Source organism: Eimeria necatrix, genomic scaffold (genome assembly GCF_000499385.1).
Source record: "Eimeria necatrix Houghton genomic scaffold, Enh_scaff94, whole genome shotgun sequence".
Lineage (NCBI taxonomy): Eukaryota > Apicomplexa > Conoidasida > Eucoccidiorida > Eimeriidae > Eimeria > Eimeria necatrix.
Window position 1 is genome coordinate 18,199 of NW_013651795.1, and position 24,838 is coordinate 43,036.

Genomic DNA, 24,838 nt, shown 5'->3' on the forward strand with positions numbered 1-24,838 from the left:
ATTGCCAAATGAGGTGTACATGGACCTCAGAGCTGCAGCAGCAGCGTCAGCAACAACGGCGAAGATCCGCAATCTCGATCTCGGTTCCCCCCGACCTTGCTGTTGGGTTGACACTGCTGCTACATCTCATACTGCTTTTGTTACTGTTGCGGGAGTTGCTGCTGCCAGAACTGCTCTTGCTGTTGCTGCTGCGGCTTCCAACCTTACCGCGCCAGGCACCGAATTCATTCCAGCAAGGCGCACATGACTGACCACAGCACCAGAGACGCCGCACCTGCTGTTGCAGCCAGCAACGCTACAGCAGCACCGCTGGGGTCCAGTTCTCCTGATTGGCTTGCTGCTGTACCGCTGGAGGCTGCTGGTGCTGCTGCTGTGGCTGCAGAGGCTGTTGCTGTTGTGGCCATACTGCAGATCCTCCTTGTTGTGGTTGCTGCTGCTGTTGGCGCATACCGTGGTGAGGATGCCACGTCTCCACGTCCCCTGACCACAAGAGCTCTCCATGCTGCTGCTGCTGCCAGACGCCAGGAATAGGATGCTGCTGCTCTAGAGCTGTCGGCCAGCGTGCATACTGGTGCGGCGGCTCCCACGCTTGTTGATGGTGCAGCTGCTCCTGTTGCTGCTGCTGCTGATCGTGAAGGGCCAGCAAAGAGCTAGTGAGACACACTGGGGAGAGGTTCCGCTGCTGAACAGCCATCCGTTGCTGCGGGTGGTGCTGCTGCTCCCACGACTGCTGGTGGTGCTGTTGTTGCTCCTGCTGCTCCTGCTGCTTCAGGAGTAGCCGCCGCCACCGATATACACACAGCTGCGCGCGGCGCAACAGATCCTCGACAAGAATACCGTCGCCAATGCAGCCGCTTCCTGCTGCTGCTGCTGCTGCTGCTGCTGCTGGATCCGACAAACGGACACGAGTCGCCAGCTCCTGAACCATTGCAATGGCCGTTATCAGCTCATCCCTGACATGCCAGCAGCAACAGCAACGGTGTGTCATAAAATAGAAGCAGCGAAACCACAAATGAGAGGCCTCGCCAGTGACAACGGCAGCAATCGCAGTGGCAGTACCTAAAACGGGAACACTGGCACGGCAGCGGCAGAAGCAACAACAGCAGCGGCACTTTTGCAGCCCACTTGAGCTCCCAGTCGTGCTGTTGCTGATGAAGCGCGGAGTCTCCAAGCGGTCTTCGGGGCTGCTGCGGCAGCTGCTGCTGCGAAAGTTGTTGTTGAGGTAGTTGCGCACGAGCTGGCGGTTCCACCGCTTGTGCTCGTTGCTGTTCCACAGGCGGCACAACCGCTGCAGCAGGAGCAGCAAGGCGCTTTGAGAGCGGCGTTGCGTCGTCTGTTACCCTTTTCTCCGCTGAAGCAGCATACGGGTCTGCCGATGCAGCTGCTCCTGCGCTGCTGCCAAAACTCAGCTCGCTTCGTTCAGCAGTTGCAGCAGCAGCAGCAGCAGCAGCAAGCGTTGGGTCTTCCTGCCCCCCATCTCGTAAGCCGTTGCGCTTGCTTTCATCTTCTAAATATGAGGCGAAGAGGAAATCCGTTGTTGCTGCTGCAGCTGCCGCTGCCGCTACATCGGAGCTGCTAGGTGGGCTGCTGAATCTTGGCGGCAAGTGCACCGGCTGAAGCTGCTGTTGCTGTTGTTCCTGCTGTTGCTGCTGCCGCTGCCGTAGTTGTATTTCCTCTATCTCTTCTACCGTTACGACCGTGCGATTTGCAAAGCTTGTTGCACCGCAGAGGCTGCTGATGGCGTTGCTGCTGCTGCTGCTGCTGCTGCTGCTATAAGTTCCATCTGTCAAGCCTGCTGCAACCAAGGGGGAAAAAAATGGAGCGTATGCATCGCCGTTAAGTCGTGCCTCCGCTTCTTTTGCTATGGTTGCTTCTGCGACCGTTGCTGCTGTAGGTATAGTGCCTGCAGTTGTTGCCGTAGTCGCCGCTGTAATTGCTGCTGTTGCCGTTGCACATGCACCTCCTGCTGCAGCCCCACCTGACGCTGCAGTTGTTGCTGCTGGGGATGCTGCTGCCGCTGCCGCTGCTGCTTCGTCTGCTAGCTGCTGCTGCTGCTGATGCTGTAGGGCAGCAAGCATCAAGCTCCGCAGGTCTCCTGCTGTTAGGGGTCTCTGCTGCTGCTGCCGTCTCTGCTGTTGTTGCTGCTGTTGCTGCTGCAGCAGGTGAGGGTATGCCGCCCCCAGGCAGCAGCAGAGCTCTTCAAGCAGCATGCAAGGCACGTGAGGCTTCCTCTCTGCCGTAGCAGCTGCAGCAGCAGCAGAGGAAGGTGCGGCAACGCGCTGCAGAAACACTTTCACTGCGGGATCTGCCGTCAGCATGAAGACGAGTCCATCGCTGGCTTTGCTGCCACTGCTGCTGCCACTGCCGTTACTATTGAACCCCAGCCATACTTTTTCCAGGTGCTTTTTCCACAACAGTCCGAAGTCTATTGTTTCTAAAGTGTCTGCGCTGAGTTGCAGAGCCCGACCCAGAGACACATCCTGTGTCGACAATAGCGAGAACTGCTGCTCCTGCTGCTGCTGCTTTGCGCTCTTTTTCATCCCTTCAACGTATTCGACGACTTGAAAATCACTCGCAAGCTCTCGCAGCTGCTGCAGGGCGTCTTGCTGCTGCTGCTGTTGCCGCTGTAGCTGTTGCTGCATGCGGGCAACTTCCCGCTCCACGTAGTCCGTAACAAGAAATATTGAAATATCGCTATCTGACAACGAGGTTTGTGCTACTGATGCGTCTGCTGCAACTACTGCTGGGGACTTCCGTTCCCTGCAAGCCAACTGCCCCCCGCTGTATAACCGGCGCAAACCGGCAAGGCTTATTGGGCATGCCTCCCCGCACTGGAACACACAGCAGCAGGAGAAGCCGCACCAGCACCAACTACAGCGACACCGGAATGCAGCAACAACAGCCGCACAACTAGTTCACGTGGACTCGACAGACTGATGAAGCAGCAGCAAGACAGACAGCATCAACAGCAACACAAATGCACAGACATGTACAGACAGCAGAAGCAGCACCCCACATGCTACAGCAGTGGCATCAAGCAGACGGGCAAAATAAAATACATTCAGTGCCGCTGCTACGCACCGCACGCACACGGATGTGCACGATGTGATGTGGCATGAATATTAAAACCGTTTGCACAGCGTAAACAACAGATTGCAGGTGTATGCGGAGAGCGAACGGATGCTTACTGCAAGAACACAAAACGCCTTTCACTAATATATTTCAAAATCCATGTAAATTTATATTCCGATGTTTCCGACCCGAGCAATACGAAAAAACTTAAGCGCGTGTGCACACAACACATTGGACGAAATCGCCAGTGCAAATATATGCATGCAAATCCATTTTCTGTGACGTTATTGCCCAATCTTCAGAGCATGCATTGCCGTACGCAGTGCTTAAATGCGAAATGTTCTGTCCTACTAGTCAATGTTGGAAAAAAAGTGCATCGCGAAGGATGTCAAGACAGTGCTACGGCAAATTCCTTCTCGCCACGTAGTATGGTGTGTGTGTGTGTGTCTGTGTGTGTGTGTGTGTGTGTGTGTGTGTGTGTGTGCGTCTGTGTGTGTGCGTCTGTGTGTATGCGCGTGTGTGTGTGTGTTTGTGTGTGTGTGTGTGCGTGTGTATGTGCGTGTGTGTGTGTGCGTGTGTGTGTGTCCACTACAGACCACGGGATAATATGCATACGACAGGACCGTCTCGCATCGTCAACTAACTACGGAAGAATCTCACGTACCTGATTTCCAGAAGGATATTGCATTTAAAACGTCCCATGCACATACTAACACGCTCTCCATTCGCATTCACATGGATGCTATGGCATGTACATCGAACGCATATACACAACACTGAAGTAAAAGCGCACAAACTTGACGCTTACATGGGTGTGAGCAGCACAAGTCCCTTCATTCATCTGCGTGACGGCGGACGAATCCAAAAAAATGTAGAGAGGTAGGCTGTGCAATATGTCAGCGCTGCAAGCAGCCCCTGTCGCTGCTGGCGCTGACGGCTTTGCTGTTGCTGCTTCCGCCATTGTCGTATCTGCAGCTTCCCCTCCGGCTGCTGGTGCCTCCCCTGAGGCTGCGCCCGGGGCTGGCGGTGCTGCAGCCGCCACTGCTGCGACCGTTGCTGCAGCAGCAACGGCTGCAGCAGTTGAGCATGTACTGGAACTGCGGCGGGTTCCCATTGCTGTCGCTGCTGCTGGCGTCGCGGGTGCTGCAGCTGCCGAAGCGGACCCTGTCGCTGGTGCTGCTGATGCTGACACTGCGGCTGGTAATGTCCCTTCTGCAGCTCTGCCATCCCTTGCAGCCGCTGGAAGTGCTCCAGCACAGGCAGCAGGATGTGCCCCCGCTGCTGCAGCTGCGTATGATACCCGAGAAGATACTCCCCGTCGTTCGACTGCGCCTGTTGGTGCTGCGGTTGTTGCCGCTGTTGAGTCGCGACCGCGAGGTCCAGCAGCGCTAGCCGATGCATTCTGTTGCTGCTGTTTGCTGCTGCTACTGTTACTAAGCGACGCCTTGCTGCCTCGCTGCTGTTGCTGTTTTGCTCCAGGGTCATCTGATGAACGACGAGAAGTGTTGGCCGCTGCGCACTTGGCACGCTGAGTTGTTGGTGGTGCTGGCGCTGCACCTGTCCGTACGCCTGGTGCTGATGCAGCTGCTGGTGCTGCAGCGCCTGACGCAGAGGCTGGAGGGGCAGCGCTGCTGCTCTGAGATGAGGGCGCCTGCAGCAAACATGCACAGAAGCAACGGCAGATGCAGCAGCAGCGGCAATTCATCCACAAAGCCAAACTGTAGACGCTGAACTCCAGCCCCATATGCCCTAAAGCCTCACTGCATTGGCCGTGTTATTCCCCGCTGGGGTACGACAGGTCTGGCCACGCCTGCTCTCTGTAGGAGCTTGGTGGGCGAACATGTACATATGCAGCTGCAGGCACAAACATGATACCTCCAGCTAGAGCCCCTTAAACCCACACCCTTAGCAACAGCTTGTTAGCCGCCTATCCCAAATCCCGGGCGTCTGGGATCTTGGATCCCACACGCCAACACAAAGGCCTAAGCACAGCAGAGAGTGAGGCCCCCGCCGAAGGGTGAAGAGGGCAGCAAGCGGAGCTGCTCCAGGGGAAACAAATGAAGCCACAATGTCGTGTCTCACTACTGGTGTGGTTGCATGCGCAGTCGTTCTCCAGCACCTCGCCGGGGTGCAGTGTTGCTGCTGCTGCTGCTTGTCCGCAAAGCAAACAGCAGCGGCAGCTCCTCTCTTCTGCTTAGCAGTCGAAGTCCATTGGCGTACTAGAGCTAATCAGACACAGCAGCGGAAACAGCAGCATGGCGAATGAAGCAGCAGCAGCCTGTGCCACACTAGATGTGGCAGCGGCAGCACACGCGGCAGCAGCAGCAGCAACAAAGAACCAGCTAGGCTACTTCTGCAACAGCAACGCCAGCTCATCCGCCCTGAGCAATAGCTGTAACACATGGAGCAGCAGCTGCAGCTGCTGCAGTGCAACAGAAGCAATGGCTGCTGCAGAGTAGAGGACCCGCTGCTGCCCCAGTGAGTTCACTGGCAACAGTGAACATGCAGCTGCAGCAGCAGAAGCACAATGGCACTGCATGCGCAAAAGGCGCATGCAAGGAGTAACCCAATCAATTCCCTACGGAGACAGCAGTGTCAGCAACAGCAAGAGCTGCAGCAGCAGCGCCAGCGACGCTGTGAGACGGACCCATAGGATCTACAATTTGATTATATTCCATTCTGAGCCACAAGGGCACATAGGCCTTCCTGCGGGAGTCAAGTCTCGGGTACACGTACACCGCGTTGTCAGCAGCAGTAGCAGCACCAGCAGCAGCAGCAGCAACCGCGTTCATGACAAGGAGCGCCCCGCTGCTGCTGATGCTGCAGTGGGACAAATGGAGCTCCTCTAGAAGCAAACAACCTGCTGATGCTGCCTTGGTAATGTAGGAAGCCACCGCTGCTGCGCCTGCATCCCCTATGTTGTTCTTGTACAGCTTAATTTTGGTGAGGCGCATGCATGCGCAGCAGCAGGTGAAGAACGACAGCAAGCAAGAAACCCCTGCTCCGCTGATGCTGTTTTCTGCCAAGTCCATCGACAAAATAACCAGCGCCGGCATGCGGCCCCCGCTGGATGCGGCGTTGCTGCTGCTGCTGCTGTCGCCATTACTGCTGCTGCTGCGGTTGCGGCTGTGCTGCTGCACGCACTGAGATAGCCACTGAACGAACTCCTCCACATCACAGTCCCTGAGGCCCCTTCGCTGCAGTGCCACGTGAATATTCACAACTGGCTGCTGCTGCTGCTGCTGTTGTTGTTGTTCCGCCTTCGCAGCGCCGTTACGCCCTACGCCGCTGCAGCGCTCTATTCGCATGTAAGTCGAAAATCTGCTGCTGCGGGGGAACAGCGAGGAGACTGTGAGGAAGCTACCACTACTACTACTGCTGCTGCTGCTGCTACTGCTGCTGCTGCAACTACTACTACTACTGCTGGAGCTGCTGCTTGGGGGCACGGCCCCGCCGCGAGGGGCGTTGTCGGTCCTGGGCCGCATCTTTAGCTAAGCAAGTTGAGGGGAGCCGGAGACATGCTGTTGCAGTATTTTCTGCAGACTCTGCTGCTGCTGTGCTGCTGCTTCGCCGGTGCTGCGCTGCGACTGCGCCGCAGCAACTGCAGCGGCAGCGACAGCAGCAGCAGCGGTCCTCCGTGACCCAGAGACTCAAGCCAAGGGAAACTTGTACACAATACCCAAGGACAATCCAGCGGACGCACGCAGTCCTTACGCTGCTGTTGCCGTTTGGCAACAGTCTTATTGGCTTCCTGATCTGCTGCTGTAGCGTTTAGGAAGCAAAATACGCAGCAGACAGAAGCAGCACGGTGAGACGGCACGGGTCGTCTTCTGCAGAACGACACCAGCAACAGAGTCCCTTCCGCTGCTCGCTTCCCGTTGCTACTGTTGCTGCTGCTACTGCCGCTGCAGCAGCTGCTACGACACCAACAAAGATGCAGCTGCGCCTGGAAGCAGTTCTTGACTGTCCCGATCAATTCAGCCTTGATGATCTGAAATGGAAGGAAACGCTTCTACTACAGTAGCTGCTGCTGTTCTTGCTGCTGCTGCTGTTGCTAGTGCAGCAGGGGGCTTTGCTGCTGCCGCAGCCCATGAAGGGAAGCCGCTGCAGAGCAGGAGACCACCGGAACACTCCAACTAAAAAATTAAAAATATACACCTAATTACACAACAAAAACATAAAGACCACATCGTAGGCCCTAAAACCCCTTGCTGGTGTTGCGTCGGCTCCTCCTGCGGCGTACAGACACATGAAATTGTTGGTCCAACGGCCACTGCAGCTGTTCATCTCACTGCCATTTTTTTCGCAGGAATATACTGTACAGTTCAGATATCGCCCCTGACAATGGTGTTTTGTGCAGCTCAGACTGAGTCTGCGCGTGTCCTCTATGCGGGTTTAGGGTTTGGTGCTTAGCGTGTTGTGTTTTTGGTTTTGTGGGCTTGTGGTATGTTTGGAATAATGCGCTTTTTATCATCCTGCGCCAATCCATGGGCAAATCTTATCGTATTGTTCCCCTCTGCTCACATTCCCATTTGACTTTTTCTTTCTTCTTAACAATGAAGGGAAAGTGTGCAGGTAACAACACACTGCTCGGACTGCGCCCTACCCAGAGATAGGTCGCCTTCTCTGCTGTTGGCTGCGCTCCTTATTTCAATTTATTAGTTCCACATTGTAAGCAGCAGGGCTCCGGCTGCACAGCTATAGCAAAGGTGATTCTTTTCTCCAACTGTTGAGCGATTGCCATCGTTGGTTGGCGTCGCCCGTAGCTAACTCACTACCTGGACGTGCATACCATTTGACGCTAGCATACGCTGCCTTGAAGCAATTAAGAGATATGGAGGTGTGTTCAAGCCGCCCCAAGGATAAATCGCCCTAGAGGAAAGTACCGCGGCTTACAAGACCAGCACCATTAAGGACCTGTAGCTGGCTAGATGTGGGCAAGCGAGGCATTCTAACTACAAAGTATAGCGATTTATGGCCTATCACTTTGTAGATATTAGTGTAGTAGACGGAGGAGGCTATGTCTGGTTTACGGGACAGATAAGACGGGGGACGGAGACAGTCCTGTTTTCGTACTACATTACTTCTGGTGACGAGCGGAATGGCAGCCGTATCACAAAGTGCTCACTGGAACGCCTAGAACAGATTTATTTTGTAGGTCACGTAGGCCACACCAAGTAATGTGAGCACCACAGTCCCAATTGTTTAAAATCCAATGATCTTCCATGCTGCGCAGATCCTTGTGTTGCGCCGAACAGCACACTAATTATGGTTTGAGGTGTGAAACAGTGAGAAAACAACGCACCCTGTTCTCTTCTTCGAGCGTCTACTATTGGTTTTTGCTGTTTGTCTCACCACTCCTTGGGATCAGCAGCTTCTATTCGTGTGGGCAGAGTCGCTTTTCACCCCTGGAGGCAAAGGAAAGCTCTCGTGGCCCACTGTGCGACAGATGACTGGCTCACTTCTCGCTGGCCAGCGTTGATCCTGGTTGCGCAATACAAGTTTGTATTCATACGGTGAATTTTGCTGCTTGCGGCACGCAAGGATCCAAGGCACCGCGTTTGGAGGGGGTAGTTCGTCTAAGCGCAGGGGATGTGAGAAGGGACAACCATCGACGCCTGTGGCTGAGAAGGCGCCTGATATAGAACGCCCACTAGGTTCCACAATAAGTCCAAAGTAATCAGATCAAAGGATTCCCTTGACCGGCTTGGCCACTCGCGTAAGCACAGGCGGAGCGTCCACCAGGCCCAGAATGGGCGATGCCCCCAGGCGCCTCGTTCATCTTGAAAACCTGTTTTTCTCTCTATTAACTTACCTGCCTGGAAGTCTCCAGACGGACTGGCATGTCATTCAATCTGATAATGAGCCGTCTCAGGGAGCACACGATTAGATCGGGCGGGTGTGACCGCCTTGACTTCAGTACCGCACACTTCCCGCCTGATATTATGTGAGAAAGATAAGCCTTCTTGACTTACCTTAGTTCAAAATTGGTACACAACCAAACATGCCATAGCTGCTACGTGCCTAAAGCTGGCGCTAGAGGCTTTCCAGCGCCGGGCAGTGACAAATGCCCCCGTATTCTTCCTCCGAGACGCAGATCTCTTTGCTACAAGTGCATTTCACGTACCACAGGCTGATACTGATTTATGGGTTCGTTACGTGCTTCCAGGAATTGGAATATTTGTTGGTTGGTTGGCTCTCCGTTCAGCTTCCAAGAGCAGCAACTCAGTCCAGTCCCATGACCCTAAGACTATACACTAGCGCATGGTAGAATCGTGCGTCATACACTATATCATCGGAAAGCAAAAGGCGGAATTCTTCTGGTGACAAGCTTTCGTTGGAAACTTAGTTTGCTGAAGGAGGTGGATCAGTGCTGCAGCAATAAATTTGCAGCCAACAGTTTCGTGCTCTTGAGTCACTTAGTTCATTGATCCCGTTGCTCAAAGCCTTCGATGTGCTTTCCGCCTGTAGGATACTTTTTCATATAGTTTCTGGTTTACACCATTAGTGCGAAGGATACAGAGCAGCAAATAAGGCAGATATACGTTAGGCCAGCAAAGGGAAAAAAGCAGCTAACAAGGCAGATACGCGTTCGGCCAGCCTTTGGGGGTCAGCAGTTTTTGCTGACCGCCCAAGGCTGGCCAAACGCATATCTCTGAAGTACTGCCACACTCCTGTGGAGCAACAGGCCCTGGGGAGCTAGCACTTGTCTTATGAGCTTCTCTCATATCTTCTATTGAACGCATGTAGACAGTGAAGAGCACGGAAAAATCAGCTAAGCTTGGCTACACGGCAGAAGCGTCCAGAAGTCCGCTTCTTTGTTTCAGCTGCCATTTGTTGCTCCCGCGGAAAACTAGTTCGATGGCCCCGCAGTTTTGAAGCCCCATGCAGTCAAGGCCTCATCTATATCGGTCGATTGTCCACCCACTTCGAAATATACAACATTCCGCAACAAGGCCAACACACCGGATGCTTGAGTGGCAGTCAATCTCGCTGTTGTCCATTTTTCCGTGAGCCCTCTACGGCCGCGTCGCAAAATGATAGTTTTTTATTTCGCTGAATGCCCATGACACAACATCAGGCATGGCAGCATAGCTGGACCTTCAGAATCATGGGCTGGTCTCCTTTCGAAAAATTGTACTTTGACACTTTTGCTGAGCATGTAATGCACTTGTTTCTTGCATTCTCCTGACTGGCTCCATGATATAACCTTTTCTCCTTCTCGTCACGTGAATGCAGGCCACCATCGGTGGGACGAAATTTTCTTCCGTGCAAAAATTTGGCTTGCCTAGGGATGCAGACTTATACTACAAAGTTCTCCATGCAGTGTTTGACCACAAATGCTCTCAAAGAGAAGCTGCTTGGCTCTCCAATATCATCGAATGAGCATGAAGTGCCATGATTGTTTCGTCCCTTCTTAGTACTATACAGCGTGATAAATATTTCCTCCGGGGAGCTGACTCCCTTCAAGGCAGTAACAGGACCTCCTTACAGCAGCTGCCCTGGATATTACTCGTGCTTTGGTCCTTCACTCTACCGCCCATGCATGACGATGTGTTTTCACCTGCTCTGTAATCGGGCTTTTAGTCACATCTTACGTGCTCACTTGCCGGCAAGGGCACATGCAGACTCAACATAGTATTAAGGCAAATACGTTTTCGGCGCGCAAGTGTGATTCAACAGCGAAGCCTAGTCAAGCATAGTAGCAGTAAACTAGGTCGCCCCAACTTTAATTTCAGGGGCAGAAACAGATGCGGCAACCACGATCTCATCAAAAGCGAACGTCACGCCCACAGCTCGTGCGCCAGCTGCCGTAAATGCCATGGCAGGAATCACTGCAGCAGCCGCAGCGAACAAGGCATTGGCGGCATAAAAATTCACAGCAGCTGCCATGCTACTCGCAGAAACGACATGACACAGGAACAGCAGCAAAGGCAGTGGCAGCGGCTAATCCAATCAACACGATGCATCTGTAAACGCAACTCCAGCAGCAGCCACCGATCAGTCAGCAGAACAAATGTAGTAGCCCGAGCATTGAGTGCAGCAAAAGCAACAAAGATATATATGGAATATATGCGGCGGCAGCAACGAGTGCCGAAGTCAATCGGGCAACAGAATGAACACCAGAAAAGAACAGTTCTGCAGCTCACCGCCGTAGGGCGTTTCCGCTGCACAGTGGCGCCAGGTGTGCTGGTAACGCCAACCCGATAAAGCACTGGAAGGGACAACACTGGGAACCAACACAGAAAATAGCGCAGCACTGTCACTACGACTACCAAAGATGCGAGGGAGAAAAGTATCAGAAACGCGAGCAGCTGCTCACGGTACTCCAGAAAGATCTTTTGGGGAGGGGCGAGGAGTTATAGTGCTCAGCACTACAAAGATGCACAAGCGCCATCGTCAGAAGCGGAGAGAAACAACCTAAAAGCCTTGGGCTTCTCAGCAAGGCGAGCACGATCATGCTGGCCGTCGCGCGTCGTGCTTTCGACTCATTGTAACATCAAGCGTTACAATGAGTCGAAGCGCTACAATGAGTCGAAAACACGACGCGCGACGGCCAGCATGATCGTGCTCGCCTTGCTGAGAAGCCCAAGTTGAGCTGGCAGAGGCACTGCAGCAGCGATGGGAGTCCGCTTTTACCTGATGGTATTCGATAAACCCAGTTGTCAAACAAATTTTTGAATTTTTCTTACAAATGCAAAGCATTTAGGCTTGCTTTTTTGAGCTTCATCCAAGCGATCGGGGAGCACTAGCACTTGCAAGGGCGAAGCCGTCCTCTTAGCTGCACCCGTGATCAGGAGACCTAAATAAAATGCTCCATGCGCCATTGACTTTCCTGCTTAATACGTTGTACTACAGAAGTAAATTCAGGGGAAGCAGATTTTTTGGTGCGGAGTGCTACCTGTGAATGCATGTGGTGCACACACTGACGCAGCCCCAAAATGTGTTTCGAAAACCGTTGTCACACAGCCCGACAATAGCTGCATAGTAAACACAGCAAGCAGATGCACATTCTGATATGAAAAGGAGGAAAGGTCAGCTTGTTCAGGATAAGATATCGCATGACAGAAGCACAGAAAACCAGAAGACTCGGTAACTCACAAGCGCGCACGAATTATTGAAGAAGACCCAGTTGCCTTTGATATACCCAATCCATGGAGAATTCCTAACTAGGTTGTCTTGTATAGAAGCATGAGAAGCCACATTTGTTTAGCTAGCCATAGTAACGCCAAAAATTCGCTGTGTTTTCCGAAAAGCGTGCTGATGGCAGTAACACTAAATCTTCAAGCCTTCTTCGTACGGGTTAGCTTGGAAAATTTTCGTTCCCTTTTGCACTTTACATGAAACTTACGTTCCAGGAAATGGCTCTTGAAGATTTTAGAGATAAGGCGCTGCAACTGCACACGACTCGGCAAGATAGAGTTCGATTGGAACGCTTTATTAAGGAGAAAAAATCTGCATCGGAGTGGCACACTAATTGGTCTTTTCTTATGGACACATATGAAGATAGCGCGAGTAACCGGAAAGCGGAAAAAAAGCAAACACGCACTTAAGCCCCAAAATTAGAGTCCCCTTCGCACGGCAAACAACCCTTTAGTCCGGCCTCGAAGTCCTACCCCAAGGAGCTTAGGATGTGTGCTTGTTTTCTTAGAACCAATTACGACCACATATTCAACTGCGCTTGGAAAAACCACGAAAAATGAAGTGCAGCAGTGCTGCTTGCAGGCAAAAAAAACACTTTTCCTATGGTCAAAACAGGTGAAGTCAAACCTCTGCACCGTTCATTAGAATGAGCCTCTGCTGAATTTGTTTGTGAGGCAGACTATCATGAAAGATGGCCTTAAATTCGTGGAGAAGAACTACCCTGGAGGGGTGAAACAATGGACAGCCAGCGTCCAGCAAATGGTGCCGACCGACAAATATAGAGCCCCATTGACCACAGCGCAAGAGATAGGCTGGGTGTCAGCAGACCCTACAGTCAGATGTCAAGAATTTCACCTTTCACGAGAACAGTGAAAGATGTTTAGAGGGGCATTCATGTTCTTATTCAGAAACTTAAAGTGCTACATGTAACTAAGTGCCTGTTGTGCTGTTGTGCAAACCACTATTATGGGCACCGTCTTTGCTGTCCTTTTCAGCTCTGCAAAAATTGACTCTCTTAACTGAAAAACGATGACGAAGAATGATTGAGCGAGTTAGTCTTCTGATGGCATGAATTTCTAGCTAAATGCGCTTTTGCTCTGTAAGAGTTTTGCGAGCACTTCCCACTCAACTGCTAATTTTTTTTGTATTCCTTGCACCAATCTAATGGCTTGGAGAGATAGCGCGTTTTCTTGCCTAGCGTAGTAACAACTACAGTGCCTCACTGGACCGACCAAAACAAGTCCTTCTATTCCCTGCATCGTTTGGCTTTGAGTTTGAGAAAAGCGAGCTCAACGCAATCAGTGGGAGTTCCCATCTCCGTTTAACTGCCGCTCGGTTCTTAAAGAACCACCGTTGCTTCCTTGAGGGACAGCCCTTTCCACTTGATCGGTACCAAAACTTTGAACGCTTTCTGTGCATCAGGCTTGCTTTGAGAAGTGCCTGGATTGCTGTGAATAATTTTGTGAGAATCAGCGCCGAATATATCGCTGGCCTTCCCGAGTGAGTGCGGCACACTGCCAAACTGACAAGCCAGCAGATTAATTTTATTCCTAAGCCTTATGCATTAGTACATATGTCAGTGGTGTATGCGCAAGATGTCGGTGAATCAGTAGAGAGCCGCCTACTAACTGTGGTGCGCAGCGTCTACTGCTGCGACTACGCTGCTTCCTGCCCCTCGAGCAGGCCTACAAACTACGCCTAGCGTAGGCCCATTTCTCGGACACAGTAGCTTACTTTCACCGAAATACAACAATTCTTAAGTGTTTCAAATCTGTCTGTTCGATTCTCCCCACTCTGGGAGCTCGCCTCCTAGGCCTTAGGGGAGGAGGCCCGCACTGGTGCCGGCGCTATCGCCAGCCCCAGTCTCCACACAATTTCCACACATTTCACGTATTCATTAGAACTAATAGACAGTTTTTCTTACTTTCATCCTATTCGGAGGGTCCTGTCCTCCTCCAGTGTTGCGACCCCTTGTAGGTCGCTAGCTAGCTATCGTCTCTAGGACACTAGCCAGCTCCATTGTAGTGCCTGTGCACTACACTAACCATACGGCAGGAGAGCTGGTTTCGTGATGCTAAAGAGCCGCCTACTAACCCTACGGCACGAGATGTGGTTTCGAGATACTTTCTGCGTTTCAGCAGCCTGTTTAGGGTGCTTGAGTTTTAACTTTTCGGACTATTAACATTTTCTTGAGCTATATGCTTTTACACAATTGTTACGTAAGAGTGTTTCTTGATAAGCTCGACATTTTCGAGCAGTTTCTTTGTCTTTTTCAACCTGTTGAAGATGATAGCTCTTACCTGTGCAGTCTGCGGACCAACTACTTACCTTTGTCCTCTTAGAAATGCTGCCTGCTGCATTGCGCTCCTTTGATTCAGAGGGTGTCTGTGGCTTGTGGAACGCAGTAATGCAGTCTCTGGTATTGCCTACATGGTATTGGCCTTTGTCAAAACGGTGCGCACCAGTGTTTAATGAGGTATCTTTCTGTCTCAAGGCACCTAGCAACAACAGGCCTATATCGCGTAGGGTTTAATCCCATATCGTTGGAACAGATCTCGAAGAGGCACAGGGTAACTTTCACAGGGTCAGCACCATCGTGATTCTGGCGAGCGTGGTGTGGCTCGTGCGTTCGCTCTAATTGCTTCGGCATTTCGAACAGGCGTTTCCCTTCAGCGTTTGTGTCAGTTAACTGGCTGTAAAACATTAGGAGCTGATATACTACTTCCCGGCGCTGAGGGAGAGACAGTGTGGCTCATCCTTATTGAATATCTATAGAGCCGTTATTCCGGTCCTCACTTGGCCTAGTTAGTGAAATCCTCGATTTCCACGTGCTCACACTTTGCGACTTGGCGGCTGCCAATGCGCACGTCACGATTCTGATGAGTCACGACACTTTTGACCTCTGACGGAGAAGCCCAAGCACTCAAGGCACTCTCACATTTAGTAAACTAAGCCTCGCCTGGTTCGTACACCTATCCCTGCCTTGGTTAAAGAAGGCACACTACAGTGAGAAAGTGCTGTCGGCCTAAAAGAACTTATTTGCTTCGATGGAGAAGAGTCTGCAAACTGTCACCGACGCCCAACGCCGCTGTGTGCACATGGGACAGCCGTCATTATCACACGTGGGTTTTGTACGTGAACGTACAGCATATAGGCACTGTAGGAGATCTGCCTTTCCACTTCACAGTGCCTTTGTTTTTACAACACTTTCAGCTGCCTTGAAGCAATTGTTGTTCTTCTCTGTACCCATCTGGCAAGGATATTGCTGTGAGGGAGTTCTGAGAGCGAAGAACCGCAGGCATTCCCGCAGGCGTTTCCAACGCAAGACAAGCGCTCTGACTGGTAGGCTTCATAGCAAAAGAGCAGGTACAAGAACTGTAGTCTGCATTACTCGTAGAAGAAGACGCGCAGGGGAGATGGAACGGCCGAGACGCGCACTACACCAAAAAGGTTCGCAGACAGCAACACGAGAAGAGTACGCGCAAATCACAGCCCTCATGGGAGGGCATGAGAAATTTAAGGCCAAACGGCAATCAGTGTTCGCTCTTCGAAATGCGCTGCGGTGTATCAGCGTGCCAGAACAACTCCGACGCACACTGAAGTTAAATCAAACACCGACACAGCCTAGAAAAAGGAAGAATAATATGCATACAGGGCTAGGTTAGCTGAGCTTCAGGAGACCGCTTTTAAACTCACATAGCGCGATTCCTCAACGTGCAGCCGAAGTGCGCTGGCAATTCCATAGGAAGATCTTGAAATCAGGGAATCGTCCATCTAGACGAAAACAGAGATAATTATACTTTATTTTAATGCTAAATTTGAGCTTTCTGGCTGCTTTGAGACATTCTGAAAGAACACGCTTAGCACGTGCTCGTGGAGCTGTCTGTTTCTTCCCCTGTTGCAGCCGCCGGTGCCCAAGAGGCTGCACCTTTCGCGGCAGAAAAGGGGCACCGAGATGTTTTTTCGTGTTTTGGCGCAAATTGTATCTTTAGAAATGTATGATATTTTATTTTCAGTTTTTTTTCCGGGCCCTTATTCCTCCTCCCGACGACGTGAAGAGACAGAATCGATCCCTGCCTCTAAAGGAGCACACTTCATGGGCTGTTCTTGGCGTGGCTGAATGAAAACGAGAGCTTGATTACTGAATGTATATGTTTTTAATAATTAAATTTGCATAGAAATTTTGCTAATCGCTTTACTTGGTAGCTTCAGCGCCGATGTTTGGTGGAAATCCAACAGCAGCTACAGCTGCTGCCAGCACGCTGACTGTCAACGATGAAGAGAAGATACCTTCCACTGAAAACTCAGCAAGCTTCAGGTACCCTGGCTCAGCAGATCCAGAGGATGGGGAACTAGTCGAAGACAGTGCTGATATGAGTACTCGAACATCCTTAACAGCGCACCGTAACCAGCCAAAGTCACGTTTCCGATTGCTCTTTGTGACGGCGTTGCTCATTGCTTTGGTGGCAATGGCTGTGCGCTTTAACATCAGCAGCATGAGGATCCGCAAGTCCCAACGCCATCGATTAGGTTCGGGCGGTGTGGGGTCGGCGAAGGTGACCTCAGGAAGCGTCTTGACGATGGAGGAAACTCTGCAGCTGGAGATGGAGCGACTGCACTATCGGTGGAACCAAGCCAACGAAAGGGTCCAATATGCTTTCATTCATTTCTTCTTTCCTAATGCAACGAATTTGGATTCACGACGTGGTCCCACGGATGTGATTATTGAACACGTTGGAGCCCTGATGGACCTCCCCTGCCCCGGTGAGACGGACCCATACGTGAATCGCAGGGACTACACACTGAAGTTTGCGCTGGCTAGCAGTATTGTGGAAGCGATGATGCGGCGATTAGATTATTTAGAGCTCAGCTTTGATCTTTGGTCGAAACACGGGAATTCTTATTCGGTGCCCGACTTGCAATTGCACGCGTCCATCCTGCTTGGCGCCGAGCTCGAAAGGCAGCCTCATGTTATGCCCTTCAAAGAATTTGTTGCAAGCCTGGGGCCCGCGTACAGTGGGTTCAATGACACACTAAGGAGCATGGAAGAAACTGCAGAAGCAACCAGTCTGCCTACAGACATCACGGAGCCCCTCAGACATATGATCGGACAAGATGTCCAAAGAAACCAAGCAGACAATATGATACGATACATCTTTTCTTCTTTTTTCGACGCAGTGGATGCCGCAATTGTGGGAACCAGAAAGTTTCAAGAAACAGCAACAGAAGCAGAAGCAGCTGCAGCACAAAAAGGGCTCACGGAGGTTACGCTGCCTTCCTCTCAAGCTCCTTTTCCTGTAGAAATATTTCGAGAGGCTCTACAGGAAGCTGAAAAGCACGCAGTGGGGCCTGTGCCGCTGGAAACGATAAAGGCGTGGGAAGAGACGTGGACCATAGAGGGCGGTCTGTCTGCACTACGTGAAATAGAAAAAAGGCAGGTTTTGGTGCGCGAGAATGCAAATAAGCTGGCAGAGAAGTATCTTGCCAAAGTGAAAGAACAAGACGGATTGGACAGAGGAGAAGATGATGTTTTTTTCATAGCACTAAAGTTGCTTTGAGGGTGCCATACGCTCTCGCGAGAAGTGCCGGTTCAGTGCAACAATTTTTCTATCGCACTACTCATTACTGGTGGAAAATTTGCAACAATTACGGATGAGGCACTGCTGCATTCTATGGAAGCAGAGGGGGAACAAGCAACAAATAGGCGAAGGCACACTTCTGCACAGGCAACTGCTCAGGAGCATATGACAAAATGTAATGTTGTCATATGCTCCTGAGCAGGTGCCTGTGCAGAAATGTGCCTCTGTATCCTTTCATGCTGGCTCGGAAGAGCCGAGCCTATGTTGCATGTGTGAATACATCTGCTGTACAAATCGATACAGCTTTTGTTGCTTTAGTGTTGCCATACGGGTGGGAGAATGCAACGAAAGGCCAATATGCACCCAGACAGTCTGAAAACTGCAGGGGAGAACAGAAAAAGAGAAAAAGATAGACGTAAAGGATAGCACAAGACAAACTTTGGCATAGAGGAAGCCAAGTGAAAGTCCTGCGGAGGTAGAAATGGAGGATAGCACACGACAAATGACCGCGGGAAATTCAAAGAAAGCAACGTAGGCAGAGGACAGAAAAATAGGGAACTAGACTTGTACTGTCACACGAAAGTATTTAATGAGTAGAGGCAGATGTTTCCGCACACATTCGCACCGGTAATTCTGCGCGCACTACTTGTTTTTTGTACTCCAGCCCCAACGTGCACTCATGAGTACTATTGAGCTTCATGAATGCTTCTCTGCGCACATGTAGGGCTGACGGCAACTCTGTTGAAATGGACACATCTGGCCCCTAAAGGCTCTATTGTTCTAATGTATGATCATGTTCATGTTTTCATGATCTCTCAGGTTTGGATGTGAATTCATTACTACATATTCTCTGCTTCTTTTTTCCTAGTAGCAGGCCAGCAGCTACCACGCACGCATTTACTTACTTTGGTGCATACACTGCAAAAGCTGCGGCTATTGCACGCAATTTACAGTATTACCTGCGGCGTACAACGCAGATATGTGAATAGAAAATTTTCATTATTCGCGTATTTATGGTGGTCCCTGCATGCAAGGCCCATGCGTTTTTAATTTCATATTAACTCATAAATAGGTAAATTCCTCTACTTTGTATAGAACACCCTGAAAACATATAGGCGTGCTTTCCCCGCTTGCCTGTGTAAATGAAGTGATTATGCGGTGCCTTCTTACCAAGGGAGCTTGTAGTGGGAAACATTGTGAAAAATAGTGCTTGCAGCCGTAGAAAATGGCACTTCAGGTGTAAGAAGGCCTCCTCATTTTGTCTATCTTCTTCCGACTGTTATTAGAGCGAGCATATCGACTGCACAGCAAAATGCACTCATTCAGTTCGGCGCCAGTGAATTATATGCAGCGGTGAAGTGCGTCAAACAGCATATGGGTGGCTCTACACGTGCACATTGCAAGGTGAACGTCACCAAAGGCAGCCTAAAAAGATTGCTAAGCACCTGCAAGAATGCTTTGGGATGCATGCTGTCCACGTCTATTTTACGTTTGGGATTCACTTTAAACTTTTTGCGTTATCCTCGTTGCGTTACTGCATCAACCCGTTGCGATGTCATTGTAAGGTGCTACACGGCAACACACGCGGGTGCTTCTGCCTTCTGCCTTCACAAAATCGGTGGACGCGTACGACGCGTGGTGAATTTTTGGGCGAATGGCTTGGCAGAGAGTAGCTGCCGAAAGGAAAGGGCTCGAGGTGGCTTAGGCCGTTGTTGTGAAGTGCTCTTGCCCCACGTCGGTGGAAACACGAATCCCGTTGTTAGCTGGTAGGTGTGCAAGTGCTCCAGTTTACCCCGCCAGTGAGACTCCTAAACTTCCCATGCTGATGGTTAACGTGTCCTCATGTTACTTTCTGTTGCACCGTGTTGGGCGATTTATTTGGTGCGAAAAAATCGAGTGTGTTGAAGTGTGCGCATTTAAGAGTGAACTGTTCTTCCATTGATTTTGGAGCGTCAGGTGTACAAAAACAACGCTTCATGCTTCGTCATTCACTGTTACGGAAAGGGCTTTATCAACAATGTCGCATTGATTGCTGTTGTGTGCTACAGACGCAAAAATATGAAAGGAAGCGCAGTGCTTGTTCGCAAGGTGCAAGTGTATCAAATGCATAAATCCGTGCAATTATTCCTGACCAACTACCGCTAACATAACACTCCAGATACAGGTGTCCGGTACGACACTCCAGATGTCCGCGCTCGTCACACCCGGCCAGTACACTCCGTCCCAATGTAAGCTCGTACTGAAAAAAAGCTTTATGGACAAGGTGGCTCGTGGCCGCAGAGTACTATCTCCCTCGATCATGGGAGGATGAAAAACGTTTGACTCGAGTTATTTGAGCACTGTAATCTTGTGAGGAAGCTGCAGTGTTGATTTTGACGCGCTGTCTTCAAGGACACGCAGACTACATGTCGGCGGCAGCTATAGCTATCATACTTCCGTTTGATGCGCGAGCAGCTGTCTGACGTGACAGAGTTGCTCTGTGATACGTCACCGTGCGTGGTTCACGTTCCGCAAGTATGTTGAAGAAGATGGTATCGAGCCTGCGCGTTTCAAATCGCGCACAAAGCTGGAGTTCCCTGTGCAATGTAAAGGAGAAATCAGCTAATAAGGGACTGTCATACATACGCCACCAATGCGATCACGACATATCCGCTCCCCAACACGGATCATTTTTTAATCAACGTGGGCTGCTGGAAACATCCTTTTTAGAGTGTAATCGTACCTGCAGCGCGCGTGGCAGCAGCCGTCCATGCGCTGCTGTAAAAGCCCCGGGCGTATGTTTCAAGTCTGTAGCTGACCAAATGATGAGCGCTTAAGGCACTTCTTGCATCTTTTGGACGTTCCCCATCCTCACGGTGTAGCCCGGACGTGAATGCAGACGACTCTAGAGTAAGTTATCCAAGCATTTGCAGGCGTGCGTTTGATATAAGGTTGTGTCAAGCAGCTTGGCTTCTAATATGCAACAACCTTTCCGCGCCATACTTAGGGGAAAATGCTATTTCCTTACTATAACCCTTCTCTCCTGAGTATGTGCGCAAAGCAGCGTTTGTCTCGCGGCTGATTAGTCAAGGAAAGCTGCCCCCCTGGAGCTTCTCATTTATGGCATACTCACTTGCAGCCTGCTGCTGGGTTTGCCTCGCGCGGTAAAACTGCAACGTATAAATGGGGATGGCAGCCATGAAGGGAAAAAAGCCACCTAGTCTGGCGCCAGTAATTTATGTGTGAGAGGCAGACTCTGCCAGACTGCAGCATTGTACTCTATGAAATTGCGCGTTTCTGTTATTCAGAACACATGAAAGAATGCACTGTAGAACTTTGTGCACTTGCGTCATTCGGTTAGCAAGAAGTACAGAAACAAAGGATAGCTTGAATAAATTTGCCGCCATGTAAGTAGTGGCACTGGTGGACACAAAGCAAATAAAACCTCTTCCGTGTATTCAGAAAAAATCATGTTTGTGCTTGTCACTCGCACCTGACTCCTCAGCATTTTTCGTCTTCAGAAGTTTCAGCAAAAATGCAAATCAGTGGAAGGTGCAGATCCACCAAAATGCGTCTGCACTAGTGCTGGGCGACCCCCAATTTCTAAACTCTTAACCTTGTTCCAAGCCGCGACCCGACCCTACACAAACGTGTTGCACAGAACCTAAACCCTCAACTGGCTTGAACCGACAGCTGCAATGGCCTAAACCCTGAGGTCTGCTAACTAGACATCCCCTTCACAGTGTGCCTTGACTCATTAAAAAGCGAGGCAGCAGAATCACGCAGCTATTGAGCTGCGAGAACTATAAATAGCATTAACAAATGCCAGAGAGCAATGACCATGTTGAGCATCTAGAAAAGGTTTGAGGAGGAAATTATATTCGGCGCTGTTGCCAGCTGATGAAATTTCAGAAAAGTGGACTAAAAATGAACAGTCAAACCAACTGCCGAGAGAACCGAGCACTACACGAAGAGTAGTAATGACACTGAGCACAAAACCAACAGAAGGACGGGAAGACAGCAACAGAGCAGGGAAACTAGTTATTTCTTTGGAAAGAGGGGGAAATAAAAAGGGCAAAGGCCTAAGAAACCCTTAGACCGTTGCCCAGTTACGCAACACTGGCTTCTCGCCACATTAAATTAGCGCAACAGGTGCACATGCGAATGTTCTCTACGTATCTGAACATCTACATTGCATTCAACCAATTCTAATACTTACTGAAGCCATCGTTAGAAATACCATAAGCATATAGGTATGCTACTGTGTCTAGTGTGTGTCCATACGTACGCATGCATAAAAATATACATGTTGCACATTGCCCGAAGAATATATGTACGTTTATATGCATTTTTGTCGTATATACGTGCATACACATACACATATATAAGCAAACATACCTAGACATAGCATACACCTTTATTTAAGCACATATGTGTATACATGTGTAGATACGAACACATTCATTAACGTGTTCTGCGGGTGGTAATAAAAGCACAGACCTGCAACTGCGGCAAGTACCAAAGACCGGAGCTAGGCGCACGCCTGAAGAAGCGAGAAGGATACGAAACACCTAGACGGAACAAACAAGTAGTACCCTTAGCAAGCGCCTGCAGTACGTACACCTGAAAGAACAAGCGCTCCGTGCGACAATGCACGAATTCTCCTTGTTCTTTTCTTCCTTCCTTCTGTTGTCTACGGGACGTCTCGGCCAAGCACAGTCTCAGCCCACTAAATGGGCAACCAGTTGAATTAAATGCGCCGAAATTACTTTGCTCAAGAAACACTACTGGCTCGCAGCACCAATTAGAGGAGCGATATGGCCAGGGTGTAGAGGTCGTAGAGCGGCGCGACGTTGCCTGGGGTGGTGTCGAGGCCCGCTGCCACATGTTTCATGCTTTGTCTCTCTTCTATCCGTTTCCTCTCTTTTTGTTCAAACGAATGCAGCAGCGCCCGCACCCCGCTCTCGGTCCATCTCTCGTTCCAGCTGCCCACCACCTCTGGAGGCAGCACCTGTTGCCTAGCCCAATTGTCGAAAGACAACACCGTGTCGCTGAACAAGTCTGTATGGAACGGCCGGCGCCCTGGGGACATGGGCACAATCCAGGCCTCTCTTTTGCCCCCTTGTTGGCTCAGCAGCCGCTCGTCGAGCCTGTCAAGCAAAGCTCGGAATATGCTCACGTTCATCAGCTCCTGAGCAACAAAAAGGTCCTCGCGCCGCAGCACGTTTGCGAGGCGCACTGCCAGGTGTTTCGGCACCACTGGTGTTTCCCCTGCCTCAGTCTCCGAAGCACTGAGCCCCTCATCTGTTTTGCTTTCGGGTTCCCTCTCTATCATGCTGGTGGGGCGGCCTGCAAGGAGCTTGACAAATCCTTCGAAAGAGACGGGTGCCTCGTCCGCCCCAGCGCCTTCCCCAGCTTTGCTGCTGCTGCTGCTGATGCTGCCCCAGCTGCTGCGCGTGCTGCGGATCAGGGGCTCGGCCTCCAGGCCGAGCAGCTCAGAGCCCACGCCCGTCATTTTGCAAAAGGTCTCGAGGGCAGAGAGGGACAGCAGGCGGCGGCCAGCTGCGGTGTAGAGAGTGTTCAGCAGCTGCAGCCTGAAGGCGTACATTTTCTTTTCGGATGCACTGTCTGCCTCCTTGGGCCTGCGAATTGCGCTGAGGGCCTCCGCGTGCCTCTGGAACAGAGCCACTGGTGCAGGCAGCACCACTCCAGGCTCGACCACTGGCAAGAAGTGCTTCGAGAAAGCCATGCGGGTGGTCTCCGAGACCCCGCGCCAGATCTTGTCCAGCTTGTCTAGGTTCTTGCCCACTTCTCTCTCGTACTGGTCAAGGCTAGACGCGTCGCAGGCTATATCCAGGGGGAGTTCCTCTGGCCTCGCTGTGGAGGGGGGCTCTGCGACCAAGTTGGAGACGTGAGGCATGGGGCCCACGTGGGCAACGGGAATTCCAGAAGCGGTTCGGGGGCCCCCTTGGGGCCCCTTGAACTTCCGCAGGGGCCCTGACGGGAGCGGTTCGACTCCGGGCTGCAGAGCCAGCTTAAGCTTTGGCTTGGCTTTGGAAGGTTTGCTGTGCTCTTTGGGGGTGTTCACACTCAGCGAAGACGCCTCCTCTGCCTCGAGCGACGCTGCTGTTGGCGACGGGGGGGCTGCATCTTCTGCTCCTGTTGCTGCTTCCACTAATTCCACGCCTTTGAGGCGGCTCCTGTCCTTGCGCTGCAGCAGCCTGTTCCTCGCCGAAGAGGCGGCCAGGAACGCCCACAGAGAAATGATCCCCAGAAGCAGCAGGCGCTTCAGCCTCTTGCGGCTGCCCTTAACAGGCTCAGCGGAGGCCCCCGGTCGAGTCTTCTGGCCACTGTGCAACGCTGTTTCGTTGGTAACAGTGACTGAGTCGGGGCTGCCGACAGGCCACGCATTGGGCACTTTCCAGTAGGGCGCCGACAAGTGGCCCCCGTATGCTACGCTGGGAACCCTTGGAGGGCTCCCGTGAAGAATATTTGTATCGTCTGAAGGCGTTGTGTACTGAAGTGTCTCTTCGTCTGCTGAGAGCCAACCAGTGTGCGTTGTGGGGGCGGAAGAGGGCACGCCCCGCCACACAGGCCCCAGGCCATGCTCTCTAACGTAGACGCCACTAGCGCCCCTCTCGGACTTATAGGGTGCCGCCGCCTCAGTAGAATGTCCCATGGTCTAAGGACGCCGCCTCGCTGTTCCGCGCCCTCTCCCGGGCCCCTGAGGCCGTCCAGGTCCTCTGGGGACTATGCCTTGGAAAAACGCATTTCACCATGTGCGCAAATCCTATGTCCCAATCTGGAGAGGATCTGCCTTCATCAAGCCCGGAGGAGTTTCAGAGGCTCAGCGAGAGCTGCAGCCAAACTGCCGCCCCACATGCAGGTGGTCCTTTTCACACAGGGTGAGACGCTATATTCTTCCAATTATTCGTATAAAGTTTCTCGTTGTTTCATATTGCAACTCATTTGTAAACTTGGGTCGCGTAGGCTCCCCGAAAGAAGACGCGCAAGGGGACGCTGGCAGCTTGGAACAAGGCCCAGGAGTTGACGGACAATGAGGA

At 51.4% G+C, this 24,838-nt stretch overlaps 3 protein-coding genes across 3 annotated transcripts; 1 reads left to right on the plus strand and 2 right to left on the minus strand.

The window, feature by feature from the left end:
* Nucleotides 1-295: 295 nt before the first annotated feature.
* ENH_00083870 (hypothetical protein, conserved) lies at nt 296-6,557 on the minus strand (the record flags this gene model as incomplete). Its single annotated transcript, XM_013577892.1, has 6 exons — nt 296-953; nt 1,126-2,831; nt 3,881-4,723; nt 4,834-4,926; nt 5,155-5,297; nt 5,720-6,557. 6 exons carry the CDS (start codon nt 6,555-6,557, stop codon nt 296-298), a joined length of 4,281 nt encoding a protein of 1,426 aa, XP_013433346.1.
* A 9,876-nt stretch (nt 6,558-16,433) lies between these two features.
* On the plus strand, nt 16,434-17,774 carry ENH_00083880 (hypothetical protein, conserved; the record flags this gene model as incomplete). Its single annotated transcript, XM_013577893.1, has 1 exon — nt 16,434-17,774. One exon carries the CDS (start codon nt 16,434-16,436, stop codon nt 17,772-17,774), a length of 1,341 nt encoding a protein of 446 aa, XP_013433347.1.
* Nucleotides 17,775-22,578: 4,804 nt separating this feature from the next.
* ENH_00083890 (hypothetical protein, conserved) lies at nt 22,579-24,453 on the minus strand (the record flags this gene model as incomplete). Its single annotated transcript, XM_013577894.1, has 1 exon — nt 22,579-24,453. The coding sequence occupies one exon, from the start codon at nt 24,451-24,453 to the stop codon at nt 22,579-22,581; it is 1,875 nt and encodes a 624-aa protein (XP_013433348.1).
* Between the last annotated feature and the right edge of the window lie 385 nt (nt 24,454-24,838).